Source organism: Anser anser (assembly GCF_964211835.1).
Source record: "Anser anser genome assembly, chromosome: 2".
Classification (NCBI taxonomy): Eukaryota; Metazoa; Chordata; class Aves; order Anseriformes; family Anatidae; genus Anser; species Anser anser.
The window spans coordinates 124085454-124105400 of record NC_139721.1 but is presented as its reverse complement, the minus strand read 5'-3'; the positions used below and the strand labels follow the sequence as shown (position 1 = coordinate 124105400).

Below are 19947 nucleotides of genomic sequence, written 5' to 3'. Positions count from 1 at the left end.
AAATTTTTTGATATTTAAATTAGAATGGTGGTTGGCTGTTCTCAGTTGCACAAGAAGTGAGATAGATGCTCTCTTCAATCCTAAAGAGGAAGACTTGCAGAAACCATCTGGACTTTGATTTAAAAGAGCAGTTACAAGAACTGCAGAAGGACGGGGATAAGATTTATATCAGACACAGCTACACTATTAAGGCAAAAACCCTTTTGTCTTTTTTTTTTTCCTAAATAAGATGACAGTAAGATTTATCAAGGGAGTGCTGAGTGTAAATGTAACATGGTGTCATTACAAACAGTCAGATAAATTGTGTGCATTAATTATGAAGCCGAGAATTGCATAATAACCTTTTCCTTTAATTATCTCAATTCTAAAACACTGTCATGGGATTTTTAACAAACCTTTCTCTCTGGATTGTATGGCACATTACATAAATTTGTTCTGTTTCTTAGATTACAATTTTCGAGTATCAGAATAATCACTGAAACAAGGCAACTCTGGGTAAGCCTGTGATTGAAGGTGGAGATAGCATGGTTCTGGTTCAGCTTGTTTAATGGTTTCTGGGTTTACTCTATGTGTCTGATGGAGGTTTCTTGAAACCATGTGAGTCTTTTTTTGACCAATGTCCTACCTACTTCAATCTGTCCTACTTCCAAAGCAAATGCAGACATGCAAGCTCCTAATACTCTTCCTTCAAACTTTCAAGTGAAAAAGGAATTTAATCTGACCATGAGCCAGCAGTGTGCCCTGGTGGCCAAGAGGGCCAGTGGCATCCTGGGGTGCATTAAAAGGAGAATGGCCAGCAGGTCAAGGGAGGTGATCCTCCCCCTTTACTCTGCCCTGGTCAGGCCTCACCTGGAGTACTGTGTCCGGTTCTGGGCTCCTTGGTACAAAAAAGACAGGGATCTCCTGGAAAGAGTCCAGCAGAGGGCCACTAAGGTGATACAGGGCCTGGAGCATCTCCCCTATGAGGAAAGGCTGAAAGGCCTGGGTCTGTTCAGCCTTGAGAAAAGAAGACTGAGAGGGGATCTTATCAATGTTTATAAATACCTTAAGTGTGGGAGACAAAGGGATATGGCCAACTTATTTTCAGTGGTCTCTGGGGACAGGACAAAGGGCAATGGCCACAAAATGGAGCACAGGAAGTTCCACAACAACATGTGAAAGAACTTCACAGTGAGGGTGACAGAGCACTGGAATGGGCTGCCCAGGGAGGTTGTGGAGTCTCCTTCTCTGGAGATATTCAAGGCCCATCTGGATACCTACCTGTGCAACCTGCTCCAGGGAACTTGCTTTGGACCTGATGATCTCTGGAGGTCCCTTCCAACCCCTACAATTCTGTGATTCTCTGTGATTCTGTGATTCTGTGATCTTTACAGAAAATGAAGGTAAGTTAAAAGAAGGGTAGCTGAAACAAATCTGCTTCTAAATTGTGATGAATACTTGTGGAATATCCCTTCAGTATTCATCCATTTTTGCTGTTTTGCTGTTAAAAGAAAACTTTAGTGAATATTGTGGGGGTTTTTTGGTGTCTAGTCTTATCATCTCATCTTTAACAGAAATGCTTTTAAAAAGCATTCTCTATACGTCATATGCAAACTCGAATATGCAACCAAGTATTTTTATTTAAAGCTAATATTTAAATATATGACTAGAATATTTGATTTATTTTGCCCAAAGTTAGAGCACTTGACAAATTCTGAGTTGAAGAGTGCTACTTGTGGTTTTGTCAAAATTTATCATTTGGCTGTCTGCAGATTGGCAGAAGTTCTACTCTGTTCCAGCAAATGCCCTGTACTCTTAAACAGTCCAATAGACTCAAAATTACATCTTTCTGAATATAACTTGAATTTAGCTTCAGTGTATTTTCTTATCTAAAAAAAATAAATTTAAAAGTACTGCCAGTAATCTAGTATGTCCACTGATCATTAAGTCCAATCAACCTGAATGAAATAACTTAATATTCATGTTGATGTGTTGAAAAATCAATATGGAATTGAATTCTTTTTTTATTTTTTTATGGAAGTGTTGCAATCTACAGATGAATATATATCAAAATACAAAGACTAAGGTTTGTATCTCTCATTGCAACTGGTCTACTGGTCAAAGATAAGCCTAAATTCTGACTTCCAGTCTATAAAGAATTATAGATTTCTAATAAATTATTCTAAATAAAATATCATTCTTCCTACTCTGAATTTTAATATCTAGCTATCTCTGAAGAACATTGAACTAAATGCTGTATTTTTTTTTGTGTTGCACTGAGCCTTAAATGATATACCTTTCACCCTCATTGCTTAGGTTGGGTTGTATTTTTTGTTTGTTTGTTTGTTTGTTTTGAATATGTTATGGTGCTTTTTGTTCATTACAAATAGCAAGTGATATTAAAGATTCCAGATTATGAAAAGCAAATAAACTTTGAACCAGAATATTTTAAGATAGATTTGAGAAAATTTATTTTGTGTAATAATTTTAAGTTAATTATCCCTTAAGAAACATTACTTAAGAATTCAGTGAAATACAGATGATTATTGGACAAAAAGATGTTGCTTCAATAAGTACTATAATGTTTCTTTTAGTCTACTGGTTTGGGATTACAGCTGTATCATTAATTATCTGACTTGAATTTCAACCTCAAGAAAAAACAAAAAACATAATCCTGATTGTGTCTTCCTGAAGCTGATTCTTTATTGTCATTATTAAAAAAGTGTAAGATAATTAGACTGGCAAGACCAGACTTATCAGACATCCACTGATGTTATAGGAATTATTGTCTGTTATTCTAGCCAACACAGGATTGGTCTTTTAGAAGTAAATTATTTTCTGCTGTGAATGATAAAGTAGCATAAAGTATTCTGGGTTTATTTTGATGTAAATGACAGCAGAGTTTGGCCATCTAATACTTTTCATAAAATGATATTCTTAGTGAGGTCCACTGTATTCCTGTTTGTAATGATATTCAAACACTCCTACACTTAGAGAGCATCCTCCCAATCCTTTCTGTCCTTTTGGTGTCCTATATTCTGCTTTTTGCAGTTTGCAATTAGAATAATAATAAAATAAATTTTACAAATGGCTTTGCAATGCATAATTATATCTTAAACAATAAGAAACTCAGGATTACATTAATTTGATAGTTATAAATACATTTGGGATGTACAGTTTTGCAGGTCTTTCACTGTAATACCATCATTAAGCTGCAGTGGAAGCGTATGATTTTAATTCTTTTGGCAGTGTGGTGATTTAGTTTTGTGTTGACGGGGAAGCAGCATGTCAGTGCATGAATGGTAATGATACTTATTCTCTAGCTAGGCAAATAAAAATGACAAGCAAAACCAAGCACTGCACTGAATGCATTTTTAAAGTACATAGTTGGTAAAGGGGAAGCATCTGTTTTAATTTAACAATCATTTATTGAAATACTTCAATTAGATTTGAGCAAAAAGGGAGTAACTGAAGTGCAGTCTCATGAGCAAATAAAACATTTAAAAAAAAAAAAAACTCAACATTGTATTAAAAATATGGAACAATACAAGCCATAGTATTTTATCCCTTGGGTAAATAAAGAATAAAGTAGCTGAAGTTGATGTAATTTCATGGATCTAAAACTCTTGTGACAGTTAAGTCTGAATCACACTTACTTTTACTCAGTTTTACTAAATACATTCTGTCCATCTCCATGTCTCTCCATTCATGAATAATATACCCCTGTATGGAAATTAGGCATAGCAACCTGATTTTTTTTCATTAAAATAGTTCATTTTTTCTCTTTAAATGTATGTATATTTGTCAAGAGATACTTAGTTAAATTAGTTTCGTATTTTTTCTTAATACACACAAGAATCCACATGCATATAAGTCTGAAATATGAGAAACATCTGTATTGGGACTAGACTGCTCCTGATAGCAAGCTCTAAGGTATACATTCCTTAGTAAACGGTAGACAAAAAATAGTCTTTCCTCTCTCAATGTGAAGTTTGGACACATTCCTCACATAAAATTTATTTATTTATTTATTTTCACTTGAAGATAAGGAAACACAGGGGAAAAAAAAAAAAGTGTTCAAGAACTTCATATATCGACTGGAAAGTGTCTCATGTCTCTGTGACAGTTGAAAAAGACCATACAGCGCAACAGCTGTAGGTGTAAACTGTGGATGAGCGTCTAAAGTACAAAACCTTCAAAGACACTTCCACAGGCCATGGAAACAAACCATTCAGCTGCAAAATACACTTAAAGATTTGAACACAAATTACAACCTCATTTTTTGCTGATTGATGCCCATTTCAAAACACCTTTCTTAAATTTATAAGATGTTGATTGCATTTCACGTACACTTTAAAATTCTAAAATGCATTAAGTTGTAAAAGCATTGTGAATCTTATGTGCCTGTTACATATGCAAAAAGTATGGTGGGGCTCTGGAAAACAGATGGCAGTGCTTTTGAATAAAATAATTTCCTCCTCACAAAATAAATAAATAAATAAATAAATATAAAGTCTGGTGGGGGAATAAAGGACAAAAGATTTCACATAGCCACAGAATGTCCCTCAACTCTACTTTTAAGTAGAAAAATTTTATAAAAGAAATTAGTTTAAGTGATGATAAAAGTCATCTTTAGCCTACAGAGTGGAGAGGAATTTGAGTGGAAGCATAATGTAGCATCTCTGAAACTTCTCCAAAGCTTCCATGTTCATCACCAGTCCTTGCTCAAGTTTTCTTTGGATGTGCCATCTTGGAGGCAGTTGTAGTAAATTATTGCTTGAAGATGCAATAAGGCAAGATGGTGCATGAGGAATCATCAAATGAGAGTGCTCTGTGATCTGTTAGACCATTCTGACTGATGGTCTAAAAACAAAAGTTGCAGCCATGTTGCAGGGAGCTGGGGCTTTGTTTGTAAATATATGCCCAGTTGTGCTTTCCCACAATGATAAAGGAAGTATTATGTCAAATGATGTAGATTGCAGTGTGTAATTCATGTTTTACTTTTGTGTTCTTCTACAGATAGTAACTTCATCCTTGCAAATGCTCAGGTGGCTAAGGGATTCCCTATTGTTTACTGCTCAGATGGCTTCTGTGAGCTTGCTGGATTTGCAAGAACTGAAGTCATGCAGAAGAGCTGCAGCTGTAAATTTTTACTTGGTGCTGAAACAAATGAGCAAATGATTCTTCAGATTGAGAAATCATTGGAGGAAAAGATAGAATTCAAAGGAGAAATCATGTTCTATAAGAAGAACGGTAAGTATTTGTTTGTTTGTTTGTTTTGTTTTTTCCTATTTTCTGTTAGTCCCAAAGAATGAAAGTTAGCATTAACTTGTATAGTACATAGTTTGATTTCCACTTAATTATTTTCTATGTCTATAGTCAGACCTACAAGAACAGATTTGGATACATTTGGATGCACATTGAAACTATGTTTACATTAGCATTTCTGATTTTGTGTTAGCTGTCTGGCAAGTTATAAAACTGTAGAAGGAGAAATTCAGGGTCCTAAGATGCATTATGAGGCACTGTGATATCAGCAGTTAATATACCACTGCAATTTTTTTTTTCTTATACTGATATCCTGACCCCTTATTGATGAAAATTAAATTCAAAAATTAAGGTATGCAGTGGGTATGTAAAATTTTCAATCCAATCAGTAAAATGCTTACCTTTTTGAATGATCCAAGTGTCTTATTCTCTGCAGGCACTCTATATAAACACAATAATAATCACTTTCAAATATAGGTAAGTACTCTACATAGAGTTTACTTTTAAGTATGTATTGTCACATAAAACATTCTGAGCATTAAGCAACTCCATAGACTTTAGTAAATTTTGAGTTGCATTGCCAAAGCTTTCACTGCTATTGTAGGGCATTTATAAGGACTCTCACACAGTAAAAGAGAGTGAGCCATGGAAGAAAGTAACCCAGGACACACAGTCATCAGCTTGTTTCATTATATCAGTCTCTTTCAGTGCACCTGTTCCGTAAGTGTTTAAAGTGCCATTATTCATGTGATCTTTGAACTGTACCACTAGCCAAGGGTGACCCTAAGTATGAGATTCTGATAGAATTGCAACCACAGTTGTGCTATAGGAGCCTTCTCATATATTTAATGATCCATGATCTTAATGGATCCACAGGTTGAGTATCACCTTATGTTTTATTATAAGGCTAGAATTTCTAGACATATGTTTAAGCCATGTAGTTTCTCCATAGATCCTATTTATGTCCTTCTTAATGAAAGATTTCCTCCCAAAATGTTATTACTACTATATTAAATATTTTACAAGTTATTTTTTAAAAGTAATTGGTATTTAATGACAAAAAGTTAGGCAGTGATTTAGATAGACAGCCCCTCTTTCCCTGACTAATTCAAAAGAGAGAAAAGTCGCTGTTCAGTTGTTTTGTGTTCATGACTGCTTTTCTACTTTTTTTTTTTTTTTTGGAAAGAGACTCCCGTATTTCCTTGAATTCATCAGCACTCATTTTTCAGGAAGGTTATTCAATAAAACTAGTTTCTCCAGTTTCATCTCTGTAAATCATGTCTGAATGTAGGGAAAAAATATCTTACAGAAACATAAGGGCTGCATTTGACCAGTATTGCAGAATGATGACTGGGCATAGCGGGAAGAGATTTCAATATATGTAAATGAAAGAAGTAAAGCTAACATATTCATTTCACTGGCTTGGTCCTGCAGGTTAAATTGTGATTCCTTTGCACTATGAGGGGTGCTTCAAACCTTCAATAGGTATGACTAATTCAGGTAAAGGAAATTGCAGATCAGTTTGCTTGGCAATTAAGTTTATGAAACATAGGTAAAGAGAAATTGTTTAGGATAAAAGAATTCCCACAATCTATTATTCTACTTGCATCCCTGTGTATAATTGGAATGGGAGCCATTCCAAGACTTTTTCTGAGTATGAATAAATTTTCTTGGCTGTCTATTGTATTTTTCATTTTCATGTATTTCTGTACCATTGTGAAGCAGAAATGAATAGGTATTAAAATAACATGAGACTGTTCTTGAATAAAAGCAAAATTTATCTTAAAAAATAGTCTTGGTTTGTTGTTTTTTTTGTTGTTGTTCTTTGTTTGTTTGTTAGGTTTTCAACAGAGCTTCATAGCGCAGACATTTAATTTGGTGAATCACCCATTTTAGCTAAATGTTTTGAGAGTTTTTATCAGAAGAAAAAATGAACCAATGAAGCAGTTAAGGTTATTCAACATTGGCAGGGAAAAAAAAAAAAAAAAAAGGAGGGAGGAAAAAAAGGAGTATATGTTACAGACAAATGTTTTAACAATATTTTTATACAAGAACTTTAGGACTAATGGCCTGAGAATGAATATATGGTTACCTTGAGGCTTACCTGATACTGAAAATACCTGCTAAAGGGGTTAGTGCATAGTGTAACCCCAGGAACAGAGATCAGTGAGAGACAGGTAACTAGTAAGGTTTGGTTTTTATAGAGTAACATTTCAGTGTCCTGTTATGACTTTAAGGTATCATATAGTAAGGCTATCTAGTCCTCTATTCAGAGGTATAGCCTTACTCTGTAGGCCTAGCTACAAGATGAAATAAATACTTTCAGGGATAACTTCAGGCACAGAAGTTCAGCTTTGGGGATAATTCTGAGCTCACAGAATTACAGAATTGACTGAAATGTCCCTCAGAATACTCCATAAAATAATAATTTAAATAACTACTTTATAAAAGATACAACATTAGGATTTTTTTTTCTATCCTGGATTTGATCTAAAACTCAGAGGCTAGAAATCTGTAATTGAAAATAACGTTTTTTGTCATTGTTGTTGTTTTCTTTCATTTTTATTTTTTTTTCCTATGTGTATCTCCTTGTGTGGGAAAGAAATTCAAACTTCCAAAACTAAATATGTGTTGATTTTTATTTTTTTTTAATAACCACATTTTTCAACATTATGACTTTTATTTAAACTCAATTTAAAACTGATTTGTTTTTTATCGTTAAATTAGACTATTCATTCTACACAAGTTCTGATTCAAGTTTGGGACTTAAAGCCCTTACTAGTTTTGATCTGAATTTAGTAAGTTTAAGTATAGGGCCTTTCACAGTTATTTAAGTACTACCTAGAAATTCTAATAGCAATTTTTCTCAGGAACTGTTCAGTAAAGTAGTGATTGCTCTAACTAAAGCAACTCCACCATCGTACATGCAATTTCATAGGAATTCCAGACTGATGTGAGCTGACACTCACTGCAGTGAGAAAAACCAACATGCAAGGAATTGGGTAGAGGAGTAATATGGATTAATTCTCTGTGGTAAGAAACAAAGAAATTTATTGTTTCGGTTATTTGGTTTTGGATCATAATAGAAGGGTGATCCTCACCTGTTGTACTCTCACCTAACTAGAAAGCAATCTTCTTAGAATGGATAAAAGTATGTGTGTTCTCCTTTTGTCATTTTAACAAATCTTCACCATAGCATAAAATGTTTGTACCTTCCCATGATGAAAGGTTGTACCCTCCCATTTCTGCCATATTAGTTCAGAATAGTATAAGAACTGTGGCAGCAGATACAGCAGCTTCAGAGAGATGTCTTTTGGAAATCCCACTAAAAACGTACTTCTCAACATAGTTTTAGTATTTATTTCAGTTTCTTAGCCAGTTTTTACATTTTATTTATTTATTAGAGTTATAGTGCTTTTTGAAGACAAACAGAAAAAAAAAGTAACTATTAAAATACAACAAAATGTATGACTTGCTTTCTTCAGAAAGTTTTAAAATAAAGTATTTTAGGAGTTGCTTTTTAATTTTTTTCTCTTACTATTTCTACACTTTCTTCAAAACATCTATGACAAATTAAGTTGTCAATTATGATAACAGAAATGCGAAATAACCTTTCTGAATTCAAGTGACTTGTGAGGGAAGAACTCACTCCAGGGATCTCCTTTTTTAGAGTAGTCTGATAGCAGATGAACACTTCACTAAAGAACTACGTTTAAACAATCCCTTCTTTTTCTCCCTGGCAGACCACTGAAAAAAAATTATCAGCAATGAGTACTTATAGTTAAATAAGGTCTTCATGATCCACCAAACTTAAGTATAAACAAGGAGCAGATTGGATTTTTTCCTTTTCTGTTGCAGCCTAAGAGGATGCTACAATAAGCCTTATAATCACTGACTTAGTCCAGCGTAAGCTCTCCATCTTCAATCACTGAGAAGGTCATACCTTGGTTCCCTTATGACCCCATCAGTCTTATTTTCTGTGTCTCAAAAATCAGTTTGTAGTCTTTAAAAAAGGGTTTGGTCTTGTTTGTTCTTACACACACACTCTTATCAACTTTAGTAGTGCTACAACCTTCCTTCATGGAAAGGAAATTGTTTTCTTCCTGTGAAGGTGTAACTCGTGTAAAATACTGTGTAATCAGAAAAGTTTACTTTTGATTTAAGGATTTGTGAGAGGCTTCAATATGGCATCCATTGTGTCCATGTCCTCCTCTCACCACCTCCCATCTGGCATTTGTGGATATTTAAAAATCCCTTCTGTAAGAGTAATGGAAAGAGTAGGTGTTGCTGGGGCCACCTTTACAAGTTGCCTTAGGACTTGACTGCATATAGAGTTGGCTTAAGCACAGATACTCGTGGGACACTATGACATCTTCTACCTGTAAATTAATTTAAGCACTTTCTGAGGTAAGTATTAGGTTTGGTAAATAACTTGTAAAGTCAAGAAGACACGCAACAGCTATTTTCTCAGTTCTCTAATTCCAAGAGTCAGTGTGATTAAACCAAGGTATTTAATCTCTACTCATTAGTGTTTAAAAAAATCTGTACCTTTATCTGGAAGTATTATTAATATAATATATTAATATATAATACTTTATATAAATATATAATACCAAAATATTATATCAGATGGGTAGAATAGGAGTTGAAAAACAGTGAAAGACAGAACATCTCACTGAGTTACTAGGTACCACTGGGCAAAAGGCCATTTGAAGCCTCAGGTGTAACGGTGTTCTCAGATGAGCAACAATAACAGCCACAGGCAAATGAAGTTAGCCTCAGGTCATGAGACATTGCTTATAGCATCTGTTATGGATGCATTTGAATAATGTGGCTAAAGAAGATCAAAGATTCCACACATTATTTGCAGTCAATGAATGACCTGCATAATGTAAACAAACAAGGCTTTTTCTTTTTTTTTAAGATGATTTTTTTTTTATTAAAAATAATAATAAGCATTAAAGAAGTTTAAGTAAAAATAGTGACCTTTAAAGAAAATAAGGATTTCTTAAAGCTCTTCTTTTAAACACACACACACACACAAAGGTATTTTGGTCTTTGCAGAAATGGTGTCCTTTTTTTTCCATCAAGTTTAAAGATCTACTTTAATGGTTCTCTGAAAATATCCTGTAGCACTTTGAAGCATAGGAGTTGTATGGTACATTTTTAATATAAACTAACTCCCTGCTTAACAGCCCTTGAATTGCTTTGGGAAATGTTAAGCCTGGCAGCTACAGGAGAGACATTTATTAGAATTTTCCAGTTAAAGAAAATTAAAATTCTCCATATAAAACCATCAATTTTCCAGTGATGTCTAGTTACTTATGTACAGAAACTTTCTTGACAAGTTGTTTGGCAGGAGAGTTCATAGAAATGTGACCTCACTGCTGCTTTACCTTAAAAATGTGGCCTAACAAGAAAGTTAAAATCATTTGTAGCTGTTTTGCTCACATTATCTAAATTATAGTACAAAATACAGGAGAAGTGGGGGGAAACAGAAAGAGCTGAATTTTCAGTGCTGAAAAATGAATCTGATGGTAATAGCTAACAGCAATTATATGACCTATAAGCAATAGCTTGTATCTTTATAAAAGCATTATTTTTTTGTTTGTTTGTTTGTTTTTCGTCCCTTCCATATAGCTCAATACTAAATTGTTAGGATATCTCAGTGCTATTAAGGAAGTTATTTTTTTAAAAAAGCAGTATACCTGTGTGTGTAGACTAAAGGCGTGTCCTTATTTTCTTCTGTTTTCATAGAACAGGAAACATTTAAGCTTCTTTTCTCTGCAAACACTTCATTTTTCAAAATGCAGTGTGTAGCTGTGAAGTACATAGACATTGCAGACAGTCCCAGCTTCTGCTGTGAGAGCTGCAAAAGGGGAAAATGGGGCAGATGTTTGTTCCTCTGGAGATCCCTGGCTCTGACTCTGTAGAGTGTTGGGTGAAACAATCAGTGAAAGCCTGCAAGGAGATAAAACCAGGGGATGAACTTCAGAAGGGAGGGGAAAAAAAAAAAAAAGGAAAATCATATGTGTGCAGTGTGATCTGAAACATCTGAGATCTTTTGCTATGATTTAATGAGACTTCAACACAAAGTTGCTTACTGCTGCTTACTAACTGACAGTGCTGAGACTTGATTCTGATGGCATTCATGGTGGCATTGGCTAATAGCTTCTTTCAAAAGCAACATGATTTATTAAAAGCATAATTCACTGTGAAAAGATTTGTTCTCGTAGAAGCACACTGTTAAGTGAATAAATCCATATAAGATTTTTGTGGTGTTTATTGCATTGTTACAAAGTGACAGGCTTTTCATTGCTTACAGATGCTTACAGATTTGTGTTTCCATACAGGCACCACGTGTTTCCAGCTGTACTTAATACGAAAGTTTATGTTGTATGCACTTTTTATATTTTAAGATTTATCTAATTATGCTACTTTTTGTACATGCATTTTAAGAGACATAGGTATTTATTTTGCTGTGGGATACTGGGGTCAGAACAGTTAGTCTATGCTTCGAATTTTCTTATGGTTTTATGGTCACAATGAGGATGCTGATAGGTTATGCTTTATTTTTTACAAAGTTTTAAATCAGGCTTAGCCAGAAGTTGACTTCTGTCCCCACACTTCAACATGAGTTAGGCTGATGTTTGTTTAAAGAAAGGACAAAGAGTCATCTCTCCTGATGGTCACCTGCCTCCCTTCTGATGACATTTCTTTAATTTTTTCATGGTCCTCAATAACCTTTATTGGATCATGCTGCAGAATGTAATTGCCAACTCTTATGCTAACAATTGCAATGAGTTCTTGCAGTATCTCCATGGTTTTTTTGGAGGAACAGCAGGAGGTTCATGTTAGCATTGTGTATTGAACTATCTTATTGATTTGGCTTGGGGAATTGCAAAAACAGTGTGATTTTATAGAGCAGGTAAGTAACAAAAAGGTTAAAACCTACTACTTTCCAACTGGCGCAGTGTTTCTGTAATTCTTCTCAATGGAAAGGCTCAGAGTCTGTGTACAGCATGTGTTCACATGGATTCAAATGGTGAACTGGGAAGATTAATCCTCTCTGTAGCATTATGTAATTTTTTAGTGCATGTTTCAAAACCCTCCTGCATAAACCCATAAACCTGACAGGAGGGCGATAGCAATCCAGGTTCATGACACAACCCTTTATCAGGTCCCAGCCATGTCCCTTTCCTCCTAGAAAAGTGCTGGAGGGCAGAAAGTCAAGAGCAGGTTAAAATTTTTGAATTATGGGCTCAACAGAAAATCCTCAAATTTGTTTGAAATGGCTGATGAATATTTACAGATAAAACTTAAATTTTAGACATTAACTATAGAGTCACTGATATAGCAGTCAAACAAAAACAATCTCTGACCTTACCTTATGGAAAAAGTGATAGAAAATAAATTATCAGTTTCTAAAATGGAGCTTTGCAACATGAGTGGACAAATAGCCAGCAGAATTTCCATTTCTCCAACTAACATTTGATGAAAGTGTTTAGAATAAGCATGAGGCTGCAACCAGAATTTCTTCCACCTTTGGGAGACCTACTCTTCTGTAAACTCTGACCATTCTGTTCATAGGGGCTGCCATTGGCAGGGAAACCAAAACCAGGATCATGAAAATGTCTTGCACAAAAATATCTTTTTTTATGTTTTTCTGTCTCATTACTTGGAATCGAAAAAGTGGAAAGTTTACCAGTACTAGTGTCTGTTTTGGTATTGCTGTGTTGTTCTTATTCTTCCTAGGAAGCAACAAATTCTGAGTAATTTTGGAAGTTTCTTTATAAGAGAATATAATAATAATAAGCTCAAAGATTATAACTTCATTTGAAAACATGGTAGTTTTTAGATCAATGTGGAATACATTTTCTTCTGATGTCAGAAATTTCAGACACAATTTTAAAAATATTGGTTAGCTTTTTGAGAGAAACAGAGAGAAGCTGGGGGAGAAAGGTATGTATAAATACATGTTTTTCATGCATGTATATACATACATACATACATTTATCCAAGAAATCATCCTGGCTTAAGAAAATTTGTCAGTTTTTTGCCTTTTTTTTTTTTCCAAGTGACAAAAGTACACCCCTCAGTAGACTAAAAAATCATATGTGCTGCTGTCATTAAGTCTACATTTTGAACAAGGAATTGTTAAAATCCAAAAAGAATATGCACCATAGGCTGTAAACACAATTCTAACAATAGATTTCAAAAATACAATAATCAAGGGAAAGTAGACTTTGCTTATTTAGAGATTGTGTAACTCAAAATAATGAAAAAAGCTGATATCATCTGAACAGAGGAAAGACAAGACTACTCAGGAAGGATCGGTCATGACTTTTTTCCAAAACAGTACATGGAAAAAAACTGAAGAAACTATATTTTGTTTAGATTTTTTTTTCCAGTATACTGGGTAAAAACAGTCTATGGTTAGACATATAATTATTAAACAAGTAAGGTAGCAAGAATATTTTAAGATAATTTTTTAAGACTTTAACTATTGGATATTTAATTAGATCAATAAATTGCCTCAGTTTCTGCTGTCACAGGAGTTAGCTGACAAGTGACTTGTAGTATTATGACTGTGACAGAATAACGATCATTGCAGTTGGAGGGAAAGTAAGTTGCAGACTGCTGGTATCAAGGAATTTGCCCTGGAGTCTTTTGCATTTAAACAGAATGCATTTCATTGACTTTACTGAGATTTTTTAATAATCCTGTGTATTTTGCTAATTGTTATAAACGTAACCTAGTAAATGTATTACATCAGGGAAGTTCTTATCTGCTTAAATGCAGTTTTCTTTTCTAATCTGGACAGAGATAGGAAAAGGAAATTAGAGCAGACAAAAAGTAAGTAGCACACATAAGGATAATGCGCGGCTTTAACAGGCATCGCTTAGCTTCTCTGCTTTTGTTCAATGAAAACTCGTATGTAACTAGAGGATTTTGAAATAGGGAATTGCATTAAGTAGAAAAGGTAGTAGAAAGTGGTTATAAAAGGAGAGATAGCAAAGCTGAGTAAACAAATCCAAAATGTAGATGTGCTCGAGTCCATAAATTTGTTAGTAAAAAATGTATACAGCAGACTGTACTAGCAGTTGCATACAAAAGAAAAGAACACCAAGGTTGGAAAAGTCAAGCACTCAAACCAGGAGCTGCCAGAACAGAGGCAGCCTCTGTCAGCATATTAATAAATGCAGATTTTGAGGTGGTGAGCAAAGTCTTTCTCTGACTAACATAGGAAGTTTGCAGCAAGGCAAGGATAAGAGGCTGATGTGCTGTGGAATGTCTCCTCTTAGTGGAACATCCTTTCCCTTTCTCCATCATGGCAGTGATGACAGCAAAATTAGACATTGTGCAACATGACATATGAGCTATGAGTTAGAGCTCATGAGTTATCCAGCAGTAGTGGGAACAGAGTGTAGGATGAAGTTGGTCACTGAAAAAGAAGGGGAGACATGGAGAGGGGATTTTCACATTCTCTGATGAGATGTGATAGATCTGAGTAATATCACACGTGCTCTATTGCCACATGTGAGAGATGTGCAGGGAGATTTTTAATGGAAGTTTATAAATCACTACACAGCTCCACAGAATTGACTGTTATCTGCTTATTCATATTGAACCATAATTTTACCTCATTATTAAGGTATTTTACCTATTCCCTTTCCCCCAGCCAAGTTCTTGAGATACCTCTGTATTCTCATTTGAGATTTTTTTTTGGAAGGGATTTAAGTTGACTCTTAAAATTTGCAGAGAGAACTAATTGCAAACATGATCTGTTGGCCATAAATTCTTGAGCCTTTTTTTTTTTTTTTTTACTGCTATGAGAGTGTTAGCACAACCATAAGTGACTATATGTATCAGTTACCTGATACTCCATATGTCTTCTTGTTAGTTTTCTTGCAATATTGTCAGACCAAAGACTGTCACTAGGATATAGCACATAGGCTGTCATCAACAGGAGCAGAATTCAAGGGAAAATTTGATAAATTTTGTTAGTATGTACATGCCACTTCTGCAAAAAATGGAGAAGAATGAGGTACTTACTTTCTTAAAGTAGCAAAGCCTTGAGTTAACTATGTTAACTGATCATTGTCAAAGTTTTGGTATTTACAAGATAAAAAGTACTCTGATTACAGATGTACTTTTTCTTTCAGCTACATTCCCTTCTAATTTAGTTCAGTTTGTTGTTGTTGTTTTTTTTGCTGTTGTTGTTTTGTTTTGTTTTGTTTTAAGAATTGTTTGCTTCTTTGCACTTTGGTCTCCTCAACAAAGTGTTGACACCTTGTCAAAATCACAAAACATTCAGAACAAAATGTTATCATTGGCACTTGGAATCTAGCAAAAAAAGCTAGCTTGGTTTCCCCAGACAGTCTTTGGCATCCTGGACTGTCAGTGGTGGAGTTCACACTTTCTACAGTAGAAAAGGTGAAATAATCTGGCTAAACTTCTTAAAAAATAAGCCAATGTTTTATTTTGCTAACAATTAGTAATTCTGTAAATGGAAGGACCATGTTGTAAAGCTGAAGAATTAGTATCAACCCTGTCAATATGTTATTGCAGTTATCTATACAAAAATAATTTTATCTTTGTCTTTTAAATAACAAATCCCTGGAAAAAGTTGTGTGTTTTTTGTTGTTTTTGTTTGTTTCATTTTATCTTAAAAGCTAGATTTATATCTGTTTAAAATCAAGCACTGCCATTAAAAAAAAAAAAAAATCAGCCAGATACATGATGTGCAGCTTAATTCTGCTTTTTTAATGTTATACAATATGGTAATTATTAAATGAAGAGATTTTTGTGTGTGTGTGTCACAAGACTTGTTTATCTAACATGCAAGACATTTATGCTTTCCTTTTTTTACACTAAGAAGATACTTACTGCAGAAAAGCACAGATAAAATATTGATTAAGCAGAGGAGATGGGCAAATTATTTATTTTTATTCCATTAAAGACTTACATTAACTAGTCATCAATAATCCCTCTCTGTTTCTATAATACCACTGCAATACCCAAATATTTCTATTCTGACTCTTGCAATGGGCTTTGTCTGTGATAGCTGTCATTGAAGTTCGGTTAAGTATTATTGTATGCTGGGTGGACATAGCTTATGAGTAAGGTTAACAGTCTGAGTTTGTTCCTTGGTTTAAGCAGACCTTATTTTCTAGTAACAGGAATACTTGGTTCTAAAGGTTATTGGTGCTATGATGGCAAGGTTTTTTTATCAAATCTCCCTTTTAAATTCCTGGCCCTGTTGACCTTTGTTTTGATTTCAGTCTAAGGAGACTTCTAACTGTCAGAGGGAGGAAAGGTAGAAACGGAGAGTGAGAGAGTGACCATAAAGCACTCTCTTTTTTATGTATACATGAAAGGTGGACTATAGCCAAATTGCTTTGTGATAAGATTATGCTTCATTTGGTCTCTTTTCTTCTTTCCTGAGATATGCTTATACAAGCCTTGAGGATATTAAAATATATTTTGAACATTCAGTTCATAATGCAAGAGAAAGATTAGGCTCTTCCTCAAAGAGTAGTGGCTTGGAGCAATAAAGGTCTGTATATAAATAAACCTCCAAAAGAAATGTCTTTGATAGACAACTCCTGGCAATACAGAAAACCTTTGTGTGCACCACCTAAAGCAGGGAAGAAATTTCTTCCTCACAGATGAGTGCACTCAAAAGAACTATAACTGAATAGGGCATTATTTTTTTCAGTGAGTAGAAAGTTCTTATTTTGGCTTATAGCATTCTACAGTGTTGGCTTTCAGTAAAAGCTGTATAATTGATTGCATTGGATAAGTACATTTTTCCAAGAATGCTCATCTAGAGTGAAATGTGGCACACTTCTGTTCTTGACAGAGTGCAAGCACATACTGATCTAGTCCTGGCTTAAACTGGGTCATCTCCTCTAGTCTGGAAGAGTATTTCATATATATTTGCACACGTCAGAGTAATGGCAGAAACCCCCAAAAAGTAAACTTTGAACTTCTAAAGGTTGAGCGTATAAGTAATGTCAAGATCTGCAACTCTGCTATGCTAAGCACTAACACAGAACCCTTTGAGGGAGAAGTATCCTATGCATGTATCAGATATGTGCTTTCTTTAGTTGTTTGTACCATTTCTTAAGCATACTTGTTTTGCTTAATAAAACAAAACAAAACAAAAAAAAACCCACACACATTCACAGAGGAGAACAATGAGGATAGATAATGAGAGAAAATATGATTGAAGAGAAACAGAAAATGACATTAAATGATTTCAGTGACTAGTATTCACCAGCAAAGAACTCAAATACACGTTAACAAAAGAGAAAAAACATTACAACATGTAACACTGAAAGTATTTGTCTCTATTTCTGATTATTACTGATGGACAGTGTTACAATTACTTCCCTAAACATACAAATCTATCACTTCAGATAAAGTTATCAGATGTGCTTCTTAGCATAACTGAGTTAGATTTATATGGATGTAGCTAATATCTCTAACTTTCTGCCTGAAACAGCTGTGATGATTTATTTGTGCGTGTGTGTGTGTCAAAAAGACATGAAACAATTTAAAAGAGTAAGATACACTTCTACTTCCAGAGATTTCAACAGATGTTTAAAAGAAAAGGCTGCTATTAGTATTGTTAAGAAGATGCAGTTGAGAACAGCTTTTTGTCCAACTGAAACTACTACTAGAATGCACAAAATACAATTGTAAAAGAAAGAACATGAATAGTTCAAGAGGTAGATAATAATACACTGAAGATATCTGTGATTCTATTTTTAAGTAAAATTGCTTAATGCTACTTCTCGTCTTTGAATACACCACTTCAGATTGATAGGGTGTTGGCTCTATATAACATTTCTGACAGTAAGAGCACTAAGCAATTTTTCCCAAAAGTTTTGATAAAACAAGCTATGTCTGTATAAATTTGAATTAAGAATGGAAAATTAAAAAGAAAGAGGGAAGATAGAAATATATTGCTTCTGTGTCAGTTCTACCTTCTTTTAAAAGGGCTTCTTTGTTGCTCTCTCTCTACAACCTCAAAATGAGAATGATTAAACCTAATATAAAGTCAGTCTGTTTTCACACAATTTCTCTGTCCTTACCCAATCTACTTTCCTTCTGTTCCCAATTCTCCCTATCTCTACTTTAAAGTGGAAACTCCTTGAGTGGAAACATTACCTGGTGACTCAACCAGTATTGTTACTCTCAAAGCCTGCCTCTCGAGAAGTTTAACCAGGATAAAGAAGAACAGATGAATTTCTTTTCAAACATACTTCTCCACCTTCATCTTCAGAGGCCCTTCAAAAGGAAAGCTGCAGTTTCACCCCCCATGCTTACCTACATCTTTTAACAGACAGAGAACTTCCAGTTGAAAATTTGACTTAGATGAATCTTGGTGTGTTCAGTTCATTTTCAAGACTGCAGAGTTCAGAAGGAAGAATAGAGGATGAAATAACTAATCTGCTTGTTCTTCCAAAGGACATCTCCAAAGCACAGCTGATAGTTTGGCAGTAGTGGCAGCAGTGGTTGAAGGAACTCTTTCTTTTTTTCTTTTCTGAATGAAAATATACTTTTGCTTGTAAATGAATGCTAATAGCAGTCTGTTGGGGATGAAAATGAATATGGAAACATAAAGAAATCTCCAAGAAGGTAATTTAAAACTAACAAACAAACAAACAAAAATGCTGTAACGGTAACTATACATCTTGCAAATAATAGGAGGAGAAGGATGATTGGAGATAGGAAGTATTAATAGCCAAAAACGGAAAAACACAAAACCTGGCATTGGGCTGAATTGTCCCAGAATGGATGGGATTGGGATCCAGGGTGCTTGCTGAAATCTCCATTATACTCCTAGCACATAACATTCATTATCTTCTGTTCCAAGTCGTCTGTGTTAATGGCAGACCTATAAATGTTTCCACTGGAATTGAACAACATACCTTGCAAATATGACATGTAACAAAATCAGTGAAAATAACTATTGAAAGTGGTACAATTATTTACCAGATCTGGGAAGAGAAAGGTTGGCAAAAATTAAAAATATTGTCAATCTCAGTGTTGTCTAATTAACACCTTAGCGAGCTGACCTTTATATATAGTAAGATAGCTGATATTAATTTTACAGAAGATTTCTTGTATTATAAATCTTACCTGTAAGATGCGAGGAGTTAATTCTTTCTTAGCTTAAGTTACTTTGAATCAAGCATTTACACTTTCTATTCTAAGTCTGATGTCTGATTAGTTTAAATATCTTTGAATTAGTGAAATGATGTTCTGACTATCAGGTCTCCTGTCAAGAGATTTTAATGAGTATCAAGCAAGATTAAAGTAAAATGATTTTATAGTAAACCTGGAAGCTTCAGATGTCAAGTTAACAAAGTGAAAGCTATTCCAGTAAAATAAGCAACATCAGTTGAGAGTTCAAAGGAAAGCATAGTATCAGAGGAGTAAGCAGTTTCATTAAATTCTATTAATGATCCCCACAGATAAATTTTGCATTTAAATTAATGCCTTACTTCCAGAGAAAGCAGTATTACTGAGCTTCAACCAATGATGCAAACAGATTTACATGAGCTGAACATCTGTGATTTCCTGACAACTGACCTCCTAAATAAGATTTTTTTTTTTAGAATTGCATTAGTTGTAGATTTAGTGATTCACTTTTTTTTTTTTTTTCCTTCTCTCTCTGCTGAAAGA

The 19947-nt window shown here is 34.4% G+C and overlaps 1 protein-coding gene across 2 annotated transcripts in view; it reads left to right on the top strand.

Annotated features, from left to right (window-relative positions):
• The window catches only part of KCNH8 (potassium voltage-gated channel subfamily H member 8), a 200823-nt gene that overhangs the window by 65591 nt on the left and 115285 nt on the right, over positions 1-19947 (top strand). For both annotated transcript variants that reach the window (XM_083823207.1, XM_083823206.1), the window contains exon 2: positions 4999-5232. In XM_083823207.1, coding sequence (XP_083679333.1) covers positions 4999-5232 — 234 coding nt within the window. The remainder of the gene's footprint in view (positions 1-4998; positions 5233-19947) is intronic.